Here is a 16,836-nt window from a genome sequence, read left to right on the forward strand (position 1 = left end):
TAACCTTCAGACTTCTGTGCCATCATGAGTAAATTACTTGGTGCTGTTTGTTGACTTCCAGTTCCCTTGACTCTTTCTACACTGAAATGCAGTCCACAGGACATACCAAGCAGTAAGCCTCAAAATGCATTCAACTTCCTTACATACAAATAGCAGCAGTTAAGTCATTTCTGAGTCTTAGAAGTTTTACAAAACAATATCGAAAGGTTTCTGATATTTTATATATAATTTTCAGTGTTAATTATATGTAGGATGCCTGTAGCTGTGATCTTTAGAAACAACTGATCAACGTCCAAGTGCTGATCCACCCTTGTTGTGCCTGCAGCTAAAAAAGCACATTTTGAACTTCTCCTTTGACCAAGAAATCCATTAGAAACCATTTTGTTTGATTTATTTTAGTACATGCTGAACTAAATCATATAGATCTACAGCAAAGAAAATGCAAAGTATTATACATGTACCAGGAACTGTTCATGTTACATACCTGAAAAGAAATTAACCATGTTTTTTCAGATTACTACAAACCATACATAGAAAGCTTGGAATTCAGCAGCAACCCCACACATCCATTTCTTTCTCAGTTTCACACTCACTTCCATAAATCTCACATTCTCCAAGTTTTAAGTTGATTTATCTAACTTTGATACTTCCTTAATCAACCTTTCTCATTCCCATGGAAAATAAGTACCAGAAGCTATGTATGCAATTATTTGACCACCACTTACTTACATGGAAGTCTGTTCAAACCTGGTTGTAACAGCAGCACGATGGCAAGCAGTTCAACTTCTTCCCCTCTCCTGTCCTCGTTAAAATATTATGTATGAGCTAGCAATAGTTGTGGTGACACAATCTGCTATACTCACTCCCCAAATTATTTTACATGATTAAAAAACTGTACTGAACATATTCACGAAAAATCCATGTTCAGCTCCAAAAAACTCATCTTAATCCCTTTGCAGCCCCACTCCCAAAGGAGTTCTACACTTTCTCTACATTTGAAAATACCATTTCCAAAGAGATCTTTTTTTTTTTTTTTTTTTTCCAAACCAAGGTAATCTCTTCATAGCTGTATGCATCACCTATGAACCACTGCAAACCTTGTATAGTCTGTGATACTGTATGTGGAATTTGTTTTTGCCTACTGAATTTCTCAGTATAGGCTATCAGTGGCCTTGTGGTGGAAAGGGAACACCAGAGAACTTCATTATACCTAATTACATACATAATTATGCTCTTTCTCAGGCATGAGCAGCCCACATGGCTCAGATAGAGAAGGAACTGCAGTGTCTGTAATAGTAGTACTGTATAGAAACCTCTTGTTTTTCCCCAGTTCCTAACCCCTGACCTGATTGTGTTCCTACACCAAACCTCACTTCCAAAAGAAAACTGAAGTTAAAACTATTCAGGACTGAACCCAAAGGGTCTCCTCAAAGAAAGGAGTCAGATCCATTCAGATTCCCACCAGATCATCCTACACATCTTAAGGATCTCAGAACTAGTAGTGCGTATGGGAGAGGTGAAACAGGAGTCTGAACACCAAAATACACACGCACCAGAAATGTTGTTCAATTTTTCATGAGCCATGCCACTTCCTAGTCAAACAAGTTCTACCTTGATTTCTTTCTGTTATCCAATGGCTGTGCCAAGACTGATTAAATCATAGCTGAAGAGAAAGACAGCTTTTACATAAAGTAAAACTTAACAGAGCTTAAGTAGTCAAGAGCTGGATTAATGAACTAGTTGCTTTGTTTTTCTTTCTTTGAGGAAGAACAGAAATCTATCTAGAATTCTAGTCTTGAGCCCATTGAAACACGCAGATGATGCTGCAACTGGCAGGATAGAGTACAATTGCTCCTTTGTAGGAGCAAGATTTCCTACCAAGTGCTCTTAAGAGGAAGCAATGAGAAGACACCTAAGTATAAAGCCTGAAATTCTTTCTTCCTCCCTTCCAGAATTCTTGAAACACAATGTAGTAGGCACAACACAGGCTTCAACCAGATCACTCCGAAGCTCTTAGGTAGGAGTTTATACATGGAGATCTCCCAGTCCAATAGCTTCACCTTTGGTTGTTGTTGGTTTCAGGGCTGTTTTTTTTTTTTTTTAATGCTACCACCTTCCAATTCTACGTCAACATGTACAACTGCTTCAGTCCACCCACAATTCAGCCTAAGGAAAATGAAACCTTCTTTGTACTACCTGCATTTATAACCCATGCTCCTGCTGAATTATGAAGTGCTTATTGAAGTACGCAGAGCCAAACTCTAGGGCGACTGCATCTTTTGTTGCCAAAGACAATACATTGAACATGAAAAGTTTTGCTCTTGATTTGCAGGAAAAGAGAAATGGCCAGTGCCAGGTTTGGGTGTTTTCTTTTATTGTTAAAAGATTAAAGCATAACATTTCACCAGATACAAGAAATGTATTTTTTCCTGACATTACAAACATCTGAATTATCAAGAGAAAATGTTGAGCTATACGTAATCTGACTTAATCCATCAATTTAATGTATATTAGTTCATGCTTAAAACATGGCCAAAATACATAATCACAAAATAAGTACCTCAATGCTTCTAAAACTGAGACAAGAAAGACAGAATTGAGTGCAAGAAATTTCCAGCAAATGACTATACACTCAATTATAACCTCAGGGCCACGTTATTCCAGAAGGGTTGGTAGTTTCTCGTGCCTGGCTCATTCACTTTTAATTTGGTAAGAAATTTCATCTTAAAAATTTGATAAAAACATTTTTAAAAATAAGACATCTAACAAATGCAAAAAACCAAGCTCATTCTTCACAGAAACACATGGGTTGCTTGCCACTCCAGTCCTTAATTGCCTGTATGTTTTACAAATCTTTACAAAACTAGTTTGTATCCATTTTGGTTTCAAAAACATAGTACATCCAAAAAAATATGACTCTACTGATGGGTAATAAAAAGACATGGACATGTATTTAAAATGACTTTGAAAAGTAAATAATTTCAGTAAAACATCTATAAGACAAGTTAAACATAGTACAACAAACCATGCATCTTCTGACTTGTCAGATCAGCTAAACTACTCGGTTAACATACAGCAACACTTCTGAACACTGTTGTAAATTCAGCTTTTCTAACACAAGGAAAAATACAAGTTAAATTTGTTCTTCAAGTGGTTCAAGGCTGTCCAAGTGTTTTTTAGGTGTATCATCATTATGACGGCTTTGGCAATGGGTTAAGTGTTTCTTAAAGCCTCGGGGAAAATTTGATTCAAAATTACAACGTGGACACTTCAACAAACTTTGACCATGAGCAGCAACATGGTTTTTAAGAAGAGACTCCAAGAGAAAAGCCTTGCCACATATCTTACATTTGTACGGGCTCTGAACGTTATGCTTGTTGACTAAATGATGCAGGACAGCACCTTTTTTCATAGCACGACAGCAACAAATTTTGCAGTAATATTTCCCCTTGCCTCGCTTCATATACTTTGCTATTTCTTCCTCAGAAATAAAAGCCTCTTTCTCTTCGGTAAACTGAAGAACACACTGTGGCTGACTGGGAGTAGTTGCACCTATTTTGCTCTCTCTACTGTAATCAGAGGACTCCATATCATACTGCTCTTGGTCACTGTTGGATTCTTGCTCCTTCATCTCCATCGAGTCCATCTCTGCTTTTCCACACTCGCTGCTATTCAGTTCAGAATCTGAATTGTCCTGGTTTTCCTTCCTGGGCTTCTTTTTTGGGCACGAGTATAACATGTCTTCGGGTGATTCTTTGGCTAATATGGATTGTTCATCTGGTGAGAATAAGTCATCCAGTGGTTTCTGATCATCTAAACTGTGAGAAAGAAAGTCACTCTCACCAGACTCACTGGGTGTCTGGGGCTCAGAGGAAAAACCTGGAACACATTTGTGGGACTCAGAAAACAGGATGTTTTTCGGGATTTCAGAAGGTACAGTAGTTTCAGTATGTCTCTGGACATCAGAGGACACAGAAGCAGCAGGTTTCTGCATCTCAGAAAATATAGCTTGCTTTTGAATATCAGGGGATACAGCAGACTTCTGGGAGTCAGGAAAAAGAGCTTGTTTCTGTGTGTCTGGAGAGACAGGATGAGCCTGTTTATGGGCCTCATTGAAGAGCCCATGTTTCTGAATTTCAGGAGAAGTTGATTTCCGAGACTCCAAAAAGGAAGTATGGTCCTGAACTTCAGGGGAAATGGGAGCAAGTTTCTGGGCTTCAGAAAATAGGGCATGCTTCTGGACCTCAGGAGAAACAAGAGCTGACTTCTGCACTTCAGAACATAAGGCATGTTTTTGGCCTTCAGTAGAAGCAAGAGAAGCAGATACTTTATTTTGGGTCTCAGAAAAGACAGCACGTTTCTGGACATCACTAGAAACAGTAGGATTAGATTTACGTGACTCTGGGAACAGAGCTCTTTTACGAGGCTCAGGGAAATGGGATCGTTTCTGAACCTCAAAGGAAGCAGCAGAGGTGGACTTCTGAGTTTCGGAAAAAAACATAGATTTCCGGGACTCAGAGAGTTTCCAGGATTCAGGAGACACTGAAGTAGCAGGCTTACGGACCTCAGGAAAGAAAGAAGGCTTCCATGAGTCAGAGGAAACAGCATGACTGGATTTCCGAAGCTCAGGAGAAACAGGGGAAGAATGCTTCCACGTGTCAGGGGACAGAACAGGTTTCCAGCCTTCTGGGTAAACAGATGAGATGGGTTTCCATGGCTCAGTAGAAACAAGAGTGGACTTCTGGGATTCAGAAAAGGAGGTCGATTTCCACGAGTCAGATACGAGCCTCCTAGACTCCGGTGATGCAACAGGGCCAGACCTTCGGGACTCAGGGGCAGACCTTCGAGACTCTATGGAAGCCTTTGGAGCCCAGGGAGAAACCGTGGAAGACTTCTGCATTTCATGAGGCACAGATCTCCAGGGTTCAGGGGAAACGGTGGGACCAGGTCTCCATGACTCTGGTGAAACTGCAGGAGCAGGCCTCCGCATTTCAGGAGAAGAAGCAGAAGCAGGCCTACGCATTTGAGAAGCATGCCTCCGAGGCTCTGGAGACACAGCCGGGGAATACCTTCGTGGTTCAGGGGATACAGCTGGAGTAGGTTTCTTTGGCTCTGGTGACACACCTGGGGAGTATCTACGGGGCTCTGGAGACACAGCTGGAGAATGGCGACGGGGCTCAGGTGATACAGCAGGGGAATGACGACGGGGCTCTGGAGACATTGCTGGGGAATGGCGACGGGGTTCTGGTGATACAGCAGGGGAATGGCGACGGGGCTCTGGAGACGCAGCCACGGCCGGTTTCTGTGGGTCTGGGGACACCGCAGGGGCTGGCTTCTGTGGGTCAGGGGATGCATCAGGGGATTGCTTCTGTGGGTCAGGGGACGCATCAGGGGATGACTTTTCTGAGTCTGAGGACATAGCTGAGACTAATTTCTCCGGATCTGGAGACACAGCCTGAACTGACTTTTCTGAATCTGGGGACATGATCTGGGCTGACTTCTCTGGCTCAGAGGAAGACGTTTGAGCTGACTTCTGGGATTCTGGGGACACTGAAGATTTCTGAAGCTTGGATTCAGATTTGGGGACTTCAGGAGAAAGGGAAGGTTTGAGAGACTCAGGGGAAGGGGTAGATTTCTGGGGCTCTACAGCACCATTCTTTTTGGAGGAATCTAAACCTCCTTCTACCTGTCCTTTCCGCTCCTCGTTCCATTTCTCTGGTGCTGCATGTTGTGCTGTGATGTGATAATACACGTTGCAATACATCTTGCTGGTAAAGAAACATTTGTGGCAGTGAAACAGTTTTGCACTTTTTTGATAAAATATAAGTTTACCCAAACCAGCAGCATCCATTTCATCACAATACTCTGGGTGTATGGTGCCCATATGAATTTGTATGTTTTCATAGTCCGTTCCTCTGAAGCTGCAGTGATCACACTCCAAGCGTTCTGTGGTTTTACGCAGTATCTGCAACATGTCCATTTTTCTATGGTAATAGTCTTCACAGCACTTCACCTTATAAAGAGCGAGCTTCAGAGTTCCTGAAACAAAGGGGGGAAAAAAAAAAATCTGTACAGTTAGCTCTCAATGCTCATTTTAGCTTTGTCAAATAACTATGTTTCCCCCTCCCCCCATCATTTTCAGAAGCATAAGTTCTGCACGAGTACTAACCACTTCATAAACAAATGCAAATATAGGCCACTCTGGCTTTTCCAAGTCACCTTGCATCAGTAGAACTTGAAAAAAGCTTTACCTAACATCAGGCCTTCCTAACAACGTAAAAAATACATAAGTAAACTCTAAGAAAAGAATCCAGGCAGTGAAGAGTTAAGTTCACATTCCATTTGAGAAACATGACTTGCTTTCTCAGTTGTCCTTTCTTCCAAGATTTGGAGTGTTTTCGTTTATGTTATGCATGTAAACTGAAATCAGAAAGTACTTTGAAACAGTGCCAGTAAAAACAAGCCATTTCAAAACTGCATTCTCCATCATAAAATTCTGGAACAAATTAAATGTTTTTGATAAAACAAACAAAAAAAAATTCAGTAAGATAACAGAAGCCTAAATCCTACACTCTGCCTTCCTCCATTAAACACTATTTTCCTTTCACTAATTACATGAAAAAATAAAAGCCACTGCTCATAAGAACTTTATCTATTCTAAGAACAATTTTCCATTGTTTAATCTTGTAGCCCTAATAGCATCAACAGTGCTATCTCAAAAATCAAACAAGTGACTTTTATCCAATCTGTGTGCCAGTCCTCATATACAAGATATTTTGTTTGTTTCGGGACAGGATGGAAATGTCTCAGAATTATTGTTTCCGTAAGACCTCATAAAAACCAATAAAAACACAGAAATGCTGCATCAGAAATGCAAAGCATTTATAATAATTTTGCTGTATTCCATCATCTCCATCAGAAGCTACCCCAATTACCTACCACAATAAATTAAAAAATGAAGTCTGAATGATGTGACATTCTATAAGCCACTTCCACCTAGACGTGGATGTTACCACTGCTGAAAAGGAATATTTGGACATTTCTCAGTATTTATGTGAATTGCACACTTTATTTTTTTTCTATGCTACCATATCAACTTAATTTGTAAGACATACATCCAGATACAAAGTTTGTGCGTCAATTTAACATTATTTTTCTGCCTGAATGTATATATAGATTAATAACTATAGTCAAAAAATATGTACCCAATGCAAGTTTTCTCAATTTACTCCTACAGCATTATTTTTAAGCTCTGGTTTCTTATGGAAATGAGACTTACAGAAAAACATTGCCCTCTGGTGAATACCAATCAAACTGGGCAAAGCAATATAATCTCAGGTTAAATTTTTACAAGTTTCATGGAAAATAGAAACCGAGTACCAGAAGGCTAAGGAAATGTCACCACTGAGGTAAAGGCTGAAGATTTGATTTAACTGTTACTGGTTCTGTTCAGCTTATAATTAGAACATGGCCAGTATGCAACCAGTCTTAAAACCTGCAGAACAGGCAGTGTCTGACTCTGGTTATAATGAGGGATAGAAGGAAAGCAGGCTAGCAGTACTGCTGAAGGATAGCATGGGCACAGCAAAAAAAACCCAGCAAGGAACTGGCTGAAGGGCAGAGGGCACACATTCATAAGAAATAAAGGTTCACTGGTGTGGTGGTTCATGGAACGATGACTTTGCACATGCTATATCTATTTACTTTACATTAAGTCAAAGGAACAGGGAGCTTTTCAAAACAAGCACACGTTCCAGTCAAGAAGCACGGTGAGTCCACAGACAGAGCTTGAAGATGAATCATGCTTTACATGTATGAGAGCAATGTGCCATCTACACAAGAAGTAATTGCATGGCTCTACAGTTACTGAACTGGATTAGTTTTTGGTATAATTTAGAATGTCCCAGCACTCTGAGGAGCCATACAAAGGCCTGTATCTGTGCAATAGCAAACAATTCACCAAGTGGAAAAACCCACAGCAAGCCTTGTCCTAACACTCCAACTCCCTAGGAATTCAGGTTTTCTTTTTTTTTTTTTTGGCTGAGAGATTTGCAGCAATGGGTGAAAAGGAAATTTTGAAAGTCAAAACCAACGAACTGATCACATGGAGCTATAGGAAACAAATGGGTTTTAACCCAATCTCAGCAAAACATAATCAGGGCAATAACACCACACTTCACTAATCACATTTTAAGACCTATAAGAGAATACAGATTGGCAGAAAACCTGAATTCTCTATTTTTTTTTCCCTACAGAGAACAAAAAAAAAAGGGGAAAAAAAAAGTGTTTTCCAACTGAAAATATCACAGTATACAACACAGTTTTCCAGGCAATCTCTTCTACTTTTTTCGTAATTTTCCTCCCCTTCGCACAGAACCTACATGTTGCAATTTCAGGAGCTATCTGTTATTTTCATCTCTTAACTCTATTTCACCCAGACTCCATCCTCTGCCTTTCTTTGGACCTATCTTACTTTGCAATGAAAATTCCAATTTTCTTTCAAATACAACATGAGAAGAAGTCCCTGCCTCCTTTCCACAAGCTGTCCCAGTAGCTGCTAAACTTTTCTGATGAGGAGGTGATTTTAGAAGTGGAAAACTTACAGGCACTTCCTCATTTTCATCTCCAGATATTAAAAGGTTGACATTCAAGCCTTTAGTATATGAGTAACATTGAAGAGTTTGGGGTACTTTCTCTTGCACTCACCACGATTGATTTTTATTACTTCAGCACACCATAGCTGGCAGTCACTACAGAAAGTGCCTCTTCAGCTGACATCTCTACTTAATTTAGGTGTACTACTGAGCAAGACATCCTCAGTACTGCCACATCTTAGGCCATGACTATACAGAACAGTAACTCTAGTTTTAAAGTAGCTATTCTGAGACCAGTAACAAATCTGCACAGTGCTGAGCTACTATTAACTTATACTGCCATTTAAATTTAGCAGGTTCACTGAGCATGTATCTGAACAGCCAGTCTGTAAGACTTTCTTGTTAACATCCTTACTCACTTTTCCATTTGAGCTCAAAAATGCCACTGCTTCCACATATCCGATTACTGCCCTCCTCTATCTTAAAACCACAGAATGATTTGGGTTGGAAGGGACCTTAAAGACCACCTGGTTCCATGCTCCCATCCAGCCTGATCTTCAGTGCCTCCAAGGAAGGAGCATCCACAGATTCTCTGGACAGCCTGTGCCAGTGCCTTACCACACTCATGGTAAGGAATTTCCTCCTTGCATCTAATCTAAATCATAGAATCACAGGATCACTCAGGTTGGAAAAGACTTTAAAGGTCACTGAGTCCAACTGCAACCAAACCATAGTACCCTAACTCTAACAAACCCTCTACTAAATCATGTCCCTGAGCAGGACATGATTGACATGATAAATCTACCCTCCTTTAGTTTCAAACCCTCATGTCTTGCCCCATTGCTATGCACCACGATAAAAAGGCCCTCTTCAATGCTCCCGCAGCCCCCCTTGAGTATTGGAAAGCAACAATGATGTCTCCCAGAGTCTTCTCCAGGCTAAATAATTCCAGCTTTCTTAGCCTTTCTTTGTAGGAGAGGTACTGCAGCCCCCAGTCAGCTATACTCAGCTTTGTCACATGGATAGCTGCACGATTCGTATTTTTCTTTGCCTTCAATCAGACCATATTTTAGACTGGAATGTGCCTTAGATGCTGCCTTGCGTAGTTGGGTGCAGTTTGAAGATCAGCAAGTCACTGTTTTCCAAACAGCCCCAAGCCAGCCAGGCTAGCAACCATGCAGTCAATAACCAAGTTTCCATGGCTTAGGACCTGCATGAACTGTGATGTAGCATAACATTTGCTCAACAGCATCTTTCAGACAGTGCTAAACAAGATGGACCATGCTGCTTCTGCATAAATGCTTCAAAGCAAAACTCAAAGGAACCTACCTCTGCACTGCTCCAACTCCTGCCCATAAAAAGGGTAAGGACCCAGCAAAGTGCCTCGTGTGCATTTGACCAAACAGTAAACTCAAACAACACTCTGGTCATCTGGAAGTCCCTTCTTCAGAAGTGTGAATCTCAGGATGAAAACCAAGCATGGATGACAAACAAGTCCCCACAAAACACAACAGACATGACATGGATGTTTCTTTCAAGACCTGCTGAGGACCCCTAAGATTAAAAAAGAGCTGCTGTCTGCACAAGTACAAATAACTGCTGTGCAGTTTTTCTAAACACTGTCAGATCCCAACCCACATCTGCAGGACACACCATGCTACAGTGACTGGAGCTACAGTGACTGGAGCTGAGGCTTCGTGCCACTTTGCAACTACACAGTGCTCTGGATTACTTAATCGCTATTGCTGCACCTCCTCCTGCTTTCCTCATTTTGCAGGACAAAACAAACCACAAACACAGATATAACCAAACAGAACCAATTAGCTACGTAAGAACACATTACAAGTGAAGCAGAAGCTTGAAGCCCTGCATTTACACTTGCCCTGTCCACACGTTCTGCTTCCACTTCAAGACAAAGTACTGAGAACTGAAGAAGCCTCTACTACGATTCTGGAGTTTGTAATACTACTTTAGCTAAGGGCAGCCAAGGCTTCTTCAGAATTTTTCTGAGACGTTAAGATTTCCAATGAATCTGAACAGCAAAGTGTTCCTGTTCACAAGCTCACCATACCCACTGGTATCAAGCATGGCAACAGCGCTGGCGCCAGCTCAGCTCTTAACTCGAACACAGGTTTTTGCTGGCCTGTAGGGATGCAGATCAACACCCAGGACTCAAGTGAAAATCTGATGAAGGGACTCAGCTTGTGTAAAGCTGAGCAGCAGGAACAGCCCAAACTAATAAAAAAGCAAACAGATCTCCTAATTCTTCCCCAGCAGGACTTCCGGCCACTTCAGACTCAGTTTCAGGATCCAGCATCTCATTGTTTGTCAGGATCCCAGTACAGGATTAGCCATTCATCCCAACACCTCTCACAAACCTCCCAGTGGCATAAAAGAAATCTGCAGGAGACCCCATGTACCAGCAAACATTGGCCCAGCGTTAGGCACAACACAATGACTCTGGCAACGAACAAAACGTCTCCACTTCTCAATCCCATTTCAATTCTATAGCTACACATCTGTTTAATAAACATTTTACACTCTGTTGCAAAATTTAATGCATCTTGCCTTCATCCCATACAGAAGATAATCTGTGATTGCCATGAGGCAGTGCCAGAGTGAAGCAAGGAAGGGCACAAAGCTAAAGATCTACACTGTCTGTGAACATAGAAAATTACAGGTTGTTTTTAACATGACATGCAGAATTTCAGAATATGGCAACGAGCAGACTGTTTCATCATTCTTCAAAACCAGTCCATCCTGGTTCTTAATGACAGAAGGAGCTATACTTCTCTTCCTCTTGGTAAAGAATTGATCCTAATGAGAGACAAGCAGAGAATGAGGATGTACAAAGCACATCAGGAGCACCAGTGCAGCCTCAAAGGCCCTCAAAAGAAAGTCATATATTTTATACGATTCCTTATATCCGCACTGTTTTCTCCATATCCAGTGGACTTATCCAGGACTTAAAAATAGTGCTGCTATCCACACAATCTTGAAAAATGAGCAACATAGTAGCAAGAAGAAAAGGTTTGCAGCAACTTCTCATACAAGTGCACAACACCATTCTATCAGTTCACCAAGCAAAGGATGAAGTAAGCCCACACTCCTAGAAATGTCTTCCTCGGATAATTCTCCCACTTTCACAAGGTACCACTCATTACAGCTCTGCTCTGACAAACCCTGTCACTGCACAAGAAAGATGGCTGTTCACTTTCATCAGCGAAGCTCAAGCAAAGACTTCAGCCACATCATCTGCCCAATGAAGATGGCTGACTGTAAAGTTAGCACCCAGCACCAGACACCTGGATACAGCTGCACCATCGCTTCCACCAGCAGGAGCAGATCAGACAGCCACTGTGTTTAAGCAAAGGGGAAAGTGACACATTCCTGCAGTGCCAAGAAGTAGACGGTAGCAGTCTTGTGGCAACACCATGCTTCTCCTGAACCCGTGTGATGGCAGACAAGAAACAGAAGCTCAGCTCCCACGGGCAGTGGTGAAGCAGAGCAGGTGCTTCCCAGCATACACATAGGAGATGTAAGAGTTGGCTCCACCACACAGAGAACAAGAGGCAGCACCATGCTCTTGCCAACCTGCACAGCCCACAGGAACTTGACTGTACTCACAGCCAAGCTGCCTGCCACCAGCCACCCCCTTTGTGCAGTGCTCCATCAGCAGTGACCACTGGGTCCAGCCTTTAGAACTGCACTAAGAGAGGAAGCTCCAACACCCTGACCTCACCAGCCACCAATAATAAGAGATGTGCTGGGAGAGCAGGCACCTGGTCCAGCAAGGAAACTGTTGCGCGATGCAGTCCCAGGTTCAACTCAGAGGAAAACGGAACAGTGTGACATCAGTGCTTAATGCAGATGGCTTGGAGAGCATAAAGGATGCAGCACTTTAGCTACCTCATTGGCCTTCTGTCTTTGCTAGGAGGACAAGTTCTACAATGCAGCATGAGCTCCTCATACAAGACCTAAAGGCAATCTAAAGTACAAAGTATCTGACATCCACACTGCGGATGCCCCATCCCTGGAGGCATTCAAGGCCAGGCTGGATGTGGCTTTAGGCAGTCTGGTCTGCTGGTTGGTGACCCTGCACATAGCAGGGGAGTTTGAAACTAGATGATCATTGTGGTCCTTTTCAACCCAGGCCATTCTATGTTTCTATGACATACCTACATCAAGATTAAGGATAAGAAATTACCGTTTCACATAATTCTGACAGGGCAGACTACCTCTGTATTAGCAATAAAGCACTGCTAGCTTCCAAAACTGACCTCAAAATAACGTACTTCTGCAGAGCTGAGCTGATGAAGCACCACGGGACCAACCAGCGCACACAACCACGACGTACCATACCCTTCCCGCGATGACCTCGGGCTAAGAACTCCACCTGCATTACACCGAAACAAAATGCGACGTGAGGGCGGCTCAGGGAAGAAAAGAATGAAGTCCGAATCTCCACCTCCCCGACACGAATGGCTCAGCACGGCCCGTGCCCCAGCTCCTCCCGCTCCCCGCACTGCCGGCTCCCAGCCCCGGCGCTCCCCGGTACCGCGGACCCTCCCTCCCCGCGGGGCCCGGCTCGGCACGAGGCCGGCTCCGACCTCCCCGGCGGCATTTCCCGACGCTCCGCTCCCGCCCCGCGGTCTCCCGGCGGCGTCGTCGTCGTCGGCCCGGCACATCGCCGCCCCCCGGCCTCGCCCCCCCCGCGAACCCCGCGGCCCCCCGCCCGGCGGCCCCGAGGCGGCCCCGGCGGAGGGGAAGGCCCCGGCCCGCCGCCCGGGGGGAGAGGAGCCCTGCTCGGCGCCGGGGGGCGGCGGGGAGGGCCGCCCCTCCGACCGCACTCACCGCCGAAGCACCTCCAGCGGCCGGGCGCAGCACAGGGAAGGCGGCGGCGGGCCGGGCCGGGCCGGCGGCGCTGGCGGGCTCGGGCCGTGCGAGGGGCGGGGAGGACGAGGAGGAGGAGGAGGGGGAGGGGGCGGGAGGACGCGGGGGGGGCGCCGGGAGGAGGCGCGCGGCCGAATGGCGGCCGCCTCACCGCCCCCCCGGGCCCGCCCGCCGCCCAACCGGAAGCGCCGGCGCCGCTCGTGGCCCCGCCCCTCGCGGCCTCCCGCCTTCCCTCGCCGTGACGGACGGGCGGCGCGCGGCGCCGGTCACGTGGTGCCGCCGTGAGGCGGGGCCGCTGAGAAGGCGGTAGGCGGTTGCGGCGGCTTCCGCGCGGTTACCTGCGGGACGGCGTGCGGGGTTACTCCGGTCCGCATCTTCCCGCATAATCCTATATTAAATTAAGGGACGAATCTCTCGTTCACAGTGACGCCTGCAAAGATTGTGTTTAATTCGGAGAAGTCACGTTCCCTTTGTCAATTCGGTAACCCTTCTTCAAACCGGCAGGCAGATGTCTCGTGTCAGCTGTTGTGCTGGGTCACCCGCTCTGCCTGCCTGTCTTGCTGTGTTCCGTAATGCTCAGAAAGGCACTTCTGTGTGAAACCTACGTTTGTCGTGGGGTTGCTAAAGCAGCACTAGGTGAAGCTTTGGCCAATGAAAGGCAGCTTTCTGTCAGGAAAGGCTTTACAGAAAGCGTTGTTAAGCACTGGAATAGGCTCCCCAGGGAGGTGGTTGAGTCACCATCCCTGGATGTGTTTAAGAACCATTTGGACGTGGTGCTCAGGGACATGATTTAGCAGAGGGTTGTTAGAGTTAGGGTAGTATGGTTAGGTTGTGGTTGGACTCCATGATCTTGAAGGTCTTTTCCAACCTGAGTGATTCTATGATTCTATGACTCACATTATTTGTGTAGCTGTGTTTGGTTCTGCCCCTTCCAAGACCACTTCATTAGTTATTTTGCTGGCATTTTAATATAAATATTTCATAGAATCATAGAATCACAAGGTTGGAAAGGACCTACAAGACCATCACCACGACTACCCACTAAGCTACTGAACCACACCTCGTAACACCTAACCTTGTGTCAGGCTGCCACAGGTAAGAGCCCTGTTGGATGCTCTCACAGTGGTCCCATGACTCCCAGCAGCTGTACCATTAGTACATGCTGCTACAGATTCAACTTGTCACTGATGCTGATGTTGCTAAACAGGCTTCCCAGGCTGCCCAAGTGCCTGTGCCATAAGTGCAGAGAGCAGCTGAGGTAAGAGGTCCTGTCCAGAAAGTAAACCTTATAGTACCTTCTTTTTCTTTTAAAGTCTCCCGACCATTCAATCTTAGTTTAGTGCTTCTGAATAAATTGTTGGTCTTTTGCCAAAGGTTTTTGGCTACTGCATCTTGGATGCAAATTTCAGTAGCAATGAGGTAACAAGGTCTTTTTTGGTAATGTTATTCAGAGCAGTAAGGATGAGAGCCACTGTGAAGAGCTGTCACGTGCCATCACCACACTGAATGACAGAATCTCAGATGTCCAGACATAAATAGGAATAAAAGTTACAATCCAAACTTTAAGGTTGTATTACTACCAGCTTTGATGTATTGATTTTATTCGGGGAAAAGTGACTTGGGATGTTAGTAGGGAATTCTGTGACAGTGTCACCTGAGTACTGTCAGCAAACAAGTTGGGCGTAAGGACATCTTAAGAGTAAATGAGAATAAATCTATGGGTGAGAAACATATCATTTTTTTCTGTTCAACATCTTAAATCCTTCGATAAGTCATCTACAAAAGGCAGTACTCATCAGCATCTCTTCAGCTGATTTCTGCTTTAAAGATCCTCAGCATAGTTCCTGTTGAACTTGAACCACCAAAACCAGGTGCTGGCTGTCCACTGGTCCTTGTGTTCAGATGGAGGGCTGTGCGAAACCCTTTCTTGTCGCAGGGACTGAGTGATGGCTTAGTGCATGCTTGGTGGAGACAAAGTCTGCTCAGAACTAGCTTTGTCCTTGGAAATGAGCACTGTCGATCTCATAGTTTCATACTGATCTCTTAAAAACATATCTTAAAAATTTTTTTCTAATGGTAAAATTCAGGGAAGCATTTGACACATGGAGCTTCTTACTGTGCCTTCAGTCAAGAAAATACTGTAAAAATACTTTCAGCCATCCTCGTGAATATTTGGCTCAAATTTTCAATAATTAACAAACATAATTTGAACAATTATATCTTTTCACACTTCTGCTTGCATTGGAAAAAGGACAGCCTGCCAGGACTGAGATGAAGCGTCTTGGCAGACAGGTTTGGTGTTGCTGTTTACAGGTTAGGAGGAATGAGCATCGTGGTGTCCTCACCACAGGAGACCTATCTGAGCTCTGCTGTCAGTTTCCTCACCCAGCAAAGGCTTACACTGCATCTCCATCGCTGGTGCAGAGGTGAGGAGGCCCAGATGCAGGCGTGCTCTTAAGCATGTACTGATGCGGTAAGTAGAAAAAGTTTGTTGCACTGTTACACTTCTGGAAATGAAAATCTCTGTTGGTGCTAAAGCTGCTCAGCATGCTGGGAAGCTGTCAGACAGCTCTGACTTTATAGTAATGGCAAAAGATATTTTGAAAAGTGACATAATTTAAATGCTGTAATTTATACTGAATGCTCTTTCCTGCCTGCTGAGCACAATTCTGACGGGAAATGTTTCTCCAGAGAAAGCACAAATTTACATTTCTTTTTCAAGCGTGAAGTTCTGTGATACTTCCATTCTTCTGGTTTTTGAAAGTCCTCTGTGGTTTTTGTCTGAACAATAGCGCATCATACAACAGTGCATATACGAAAAAAATTGTAATAGCACAAAGTTAAACACAAAGTTAATTAAGAAATTAAATAACTGAGTGCTGGGTGACAGCAGTAATTGGCTTTCTTTTCTAAGTCTTTTGGCAAGAAGATATTTTTAAAAGCAACTCAGACACAAGAGTTTAATTCCTCTCCTTTATAGAACCTCAGTCATTGGTTTGGCTGTTTTTTGGCAGGGTTTTTTTTGTTTTGTTTTGTTGAGAATGTGTCCACTCCATGTTTTATACACGTCTGATACAGCAGCAGTTGTCATCATTTGCCACCTGAGGATTTCTGGCTTACAGTGTGGGGAAAACCACAAGACCTCCAAAACAGCTTCTGCTTTCACTTTCAGATAGAATCTGCATACAAACCTCAGCAGTGCTAAAACATTAACCAAAACCTGTAGTGTTTTCAGAAGGCCTGGTAGTTGTCTCCCTGATCTGCTGTAACATCAGGTGGCATTTAGCAGTGATCCGTCACACCTCACTGCCCACACGGAGGCAGTATGTTTTTCAGCACTCGTGGCTAA

At 44.0% G+C, this 16,836-nt stretch overlaps 1 protein-coding gene across 2 annotated transcripts; it reads right to left on the reverse strand.

Annotated features, from left to right (window-relative positions):
- Positions 1-2,705: 2,705 nt before the first annotated feature.
- CHAMP1 (chromosome alignment maintaining phosphoprotein 1) lies at positions 2,706-13,587 on the reverse strand. Of its 2 annotated transcripts, none has more exons than XM_031605153.2 (3): positions 13,449-13,587; positions 12,890-12,990; positions 2,706-6,039 (listed from the first exon to the last, which is right to left on the reverse strand). In XM_031605153.2, exon 3 carries the CDS (start codon positions 5,978-5,980, stop codon positions 3,134-3,136), a length of 2,847 nt encoding a protein of 948 aa, XP_031461013.2. In that variant the 5' UTR covers positions 5,981-6,039; positions 12,890-12,990; positions 13,449-13,587; the 3' UTR covers positions 2,706-3,133. The 2 variants fall into 2 exon arrangements, with proteins under 2 accessions (XP_031461013.2, XP_031461012.2); XM_031605152.2 differs by having other exon boundaries at positions 12,875-12,990.
- Positions 13,588-16,836: the final 3,249 nt, after the last annotated feature.

Source organism: Phasianus colchicus, chromosome 1 (genome assembly GCF_987193195.1).
Source record: "Phasianus colchicus chromosome 1, bPhaCol1.hap1.1, whole genome shotgun sequence".
NCBI classification, from domain to species: Eukaryota; Metazoa; Chordata; class Aves; order Galliformes; family Phasianidae; genus Phasianus; species Phasianus colchicus.

Coding starts and splice junctions, on each gene's coding strand:
- CHAMP1 (XM_031605153.2), bottom strand. CDS start 5,980: ATGGACATGTTGCAGATACTGCGTAAAACCACAGAACGCTTGGAGTGT.